The sequence below is a fragment of the Gavialis gangeticus genome, unplaced genomic scaffold (assembly GCF_001723915.1).
Source record: "Gavialis gangeticus isolate Ggan-Ray unplaced genomic scaffold, GavGan_comp1, whole genome shotgun sequence".
NCBI classification, from domain to species: domain Eukaryota; kingdom Metazoa; phylum Chordata; order Crocodylia; family Gavialidae; genus Gavialis; species Gavialis gangeticus.
This window is the reverse complement of record NW_017729032.1, coordinates 160,503,036-160,505,390: the sequence shown is the minus strand read 5'-3', so window position 1 is coordinate 160,505,390 and position 2,355 is coordinate 160,503,036. Positions and strand designations below refer to the sequence as shown.

The 2,355-nt window shown below is 42.0% G+C and overlaps 1 protein-coding gene across 3 annotated transcripts in view; it reads right to left on the bottom strand.

Moving 5' to 3' along the window:
• Positions 1-1,296: 1,296 nt before the first annotated feature.
• LOC109303281 (granulocyte-macrophage colony-stimulating factor receptor subunit alpha-like) overlaps positions 1,297-2,355 on the bottom strand; it is a 61,860-nt gene continuing 60,801 nt past the window's right edge. For all 3 annotated transcript variants that reach the window (XM_019525457.1, XM_019525458.1, XM_019525456.1), the window contains exon 12: positions 1,297-1,565. In XM_019525457.1, the coding sequence (XP_019381002.1) occupies positions 1,476-1,565 (90 nt within the window). In that variant the 3' untranslated portion in view covers positions 1,297-1,475. The remainder of the gene's footprint in view (positions 1,566-2,355) is intronic.

Here is a 2,355-nt window from a genome sequence, read left to right as displayed (position 1 = left end):
TTCCAGGGTTTCATTACACCACCAAGTCCACTGTCTGTCTTTCCCAAAATGGCTGCATTACAAATTCCTAAAATGGGAATCCTAGTTAGCCATTAGATTCAATCCATTATCTTTGTGGATTCCAAGTTCTTGCTTTCATTTCCTAAATATATTTTTGGGAAATTTAAGAATGGGAGGCCTGTAAACCCTGGTGCATCCTAATGTTGATCCAAAATTCCAGGTTAGAGGGCAAGGGGGCTGCTCATATATGCAATGCAGTTGCCAGTATGGCCCAGGGGCTCACAGCTCTCAATTGTGGCCTTTACTGATGTGGCTTTCATGGCATGTTTCCCCTGGCAACTTAGAAGTTGGGCAGCTCTGCTGTAGACCGTGCAGTAGCTGTAGCTGCATGTGCAGAAGCCTGGAAAAAATATAAATAGATTCATAGATTGTGAGGCTGGAAGGGATCCCAGACCATCATTAAGTCCAGCCCCCTGCACCAAACAGGAAAGACAACTGGGGCCAGGTGACCCCAGCGAGGTGACTGTCCAGTTTCCTTGAAGATTTCCAGGGTAGGTGATTGCACCACCCCTGGAGGGTACTAATTCCACAGTCTAGACACCCTAACCATGAAGAAGTTTTTCTTAATGTTGAGACTGAAATGTTTTTCTAGGAGTTTATGACCATTACTCCTGGTTTTCCCAAGGGTGCCCTGGTGAACAGTTGTTCACCAAGCTCTTGATGTATGCCCCTGATGTAGCAGTAAGCTGCTACGAAGTCTCCTCTCAGCCTTCTCTTTTTAAGGCTGAAGAGTTATGGGTCCTTCAGCCTCTCCTCATATGGCTTGCTATGCAAGTCCCTGATCATACGGGTCTCCCTTCCCTGGACTCTCTCAAGCTTTAGCACATCCATGTTGAAGTGTGGTGCCCAGAATTGGATGCAGTACTCCAGCTGTGGTTTCACCAAAGCCGAGAAGAGTGGAAGAATCACTTCCTTGGTTTTGCTGGAGATGCATAAATGTAACCAAACCTCTACATTTGTTTCTTCCAGGGTTACAGCTGGGCAATATAGCTCACCCACATTGCTACAAGCTAGTGTACAAGGAAAAAAGTGAAACAGCAGCAGCTCGCCCCTCCCCTCCCCCTGCATTTGAAACTGCTCCAAGGTTGCAGACACAAGTCCAGCTCCCAGCTGTAACTCAGACTGATTTCTGCAAAGGATTCTGAGTTACAGAATAATCCCAGACCAAACAGAAGTTCACTGTTGGTCTGGGAGGGGCTAGCTGCTGGCTGGGAGCCTGCAGCCAGGTTCCCATAGCAATGGCCATGGCTTTCTGCCAGTGCTCACTGTAAAATTAGAAGCAACTGAAAATAAGTTTTTAAAGTTTTAGGTAATTTTATGTATGTATAGCTCTACCATCCATTAAAAATTAAACAAAATATCTTGCAGTTTCCTTAAGAGTATCTTGATTGTCTGAGCTGGGAAATCCAAATGTTTCAGTTTGCTTTTGGAAATGGAGATATTTCTTCCACAGTAGTTATTACTTCTTCAGTTTCATATTTTATTGGTGGAGTCTCAAATTTTCTCTATGGAAGGAAGAAAAAGATCTGTATTTCATACATAGGATTAGGAACAGATTTACTCCTTGCAGCTCTAGTTTATCCAATAGTGCTTGGGATTTCTCACAGACAGATTTGACCTTTTTGACTCATTTTTCTCTTGTACAGGCACAACCCCCGCTTAGCACTCCCAATTGGTTCTTGAAAAAATGAGCGTTAAGCGAAACTGAAAGTTTTTGACAAACCACATGGCAATTGTGAGCATTATAACGAAACTTTTCGAGCCTAAGTGGAATCGGGTATCAATGAAAAACAAGTATTATAGCAAAATAACACTAAGCGAAACATTGTTAAGCAGGGGTTGCCTGTATATCATAGTTTGTCCATTAAAAGGAAAAAGTACATTGAGTAGCATAACACCTTCCTCCCCACCCTATGGCAAAATGGGCATGAAATACTTGGCAGTGCATCGGATGTTTCCAAAAAGGTGTAAATATATATCCTTAGACCCAACTGTGATTATTTCAGGACTATTGGTGAGTTAGAGCACAGGACTGTCTCTCAATTAATTATGTGAAACTGAATAAAAATTAAGGTGTTGACTTGGACATTAAGTGATTTAATCTGTTCCTCAAGACATGGAAAAGAAAGTTACTCACAGCTTGTGATCTCCAGGGATCCTGGTTTTCTCTAGTGTAAAAAAAAAAAAAAAAAAAAAAAAAAAAAAAAAAAAAAAAACAACACACTTTACAGTGAGGAATGCCAAAATATGGAATATGCTTCCAAGGGAGGTGGTGCTGTCCCCTTTCTTTGACAC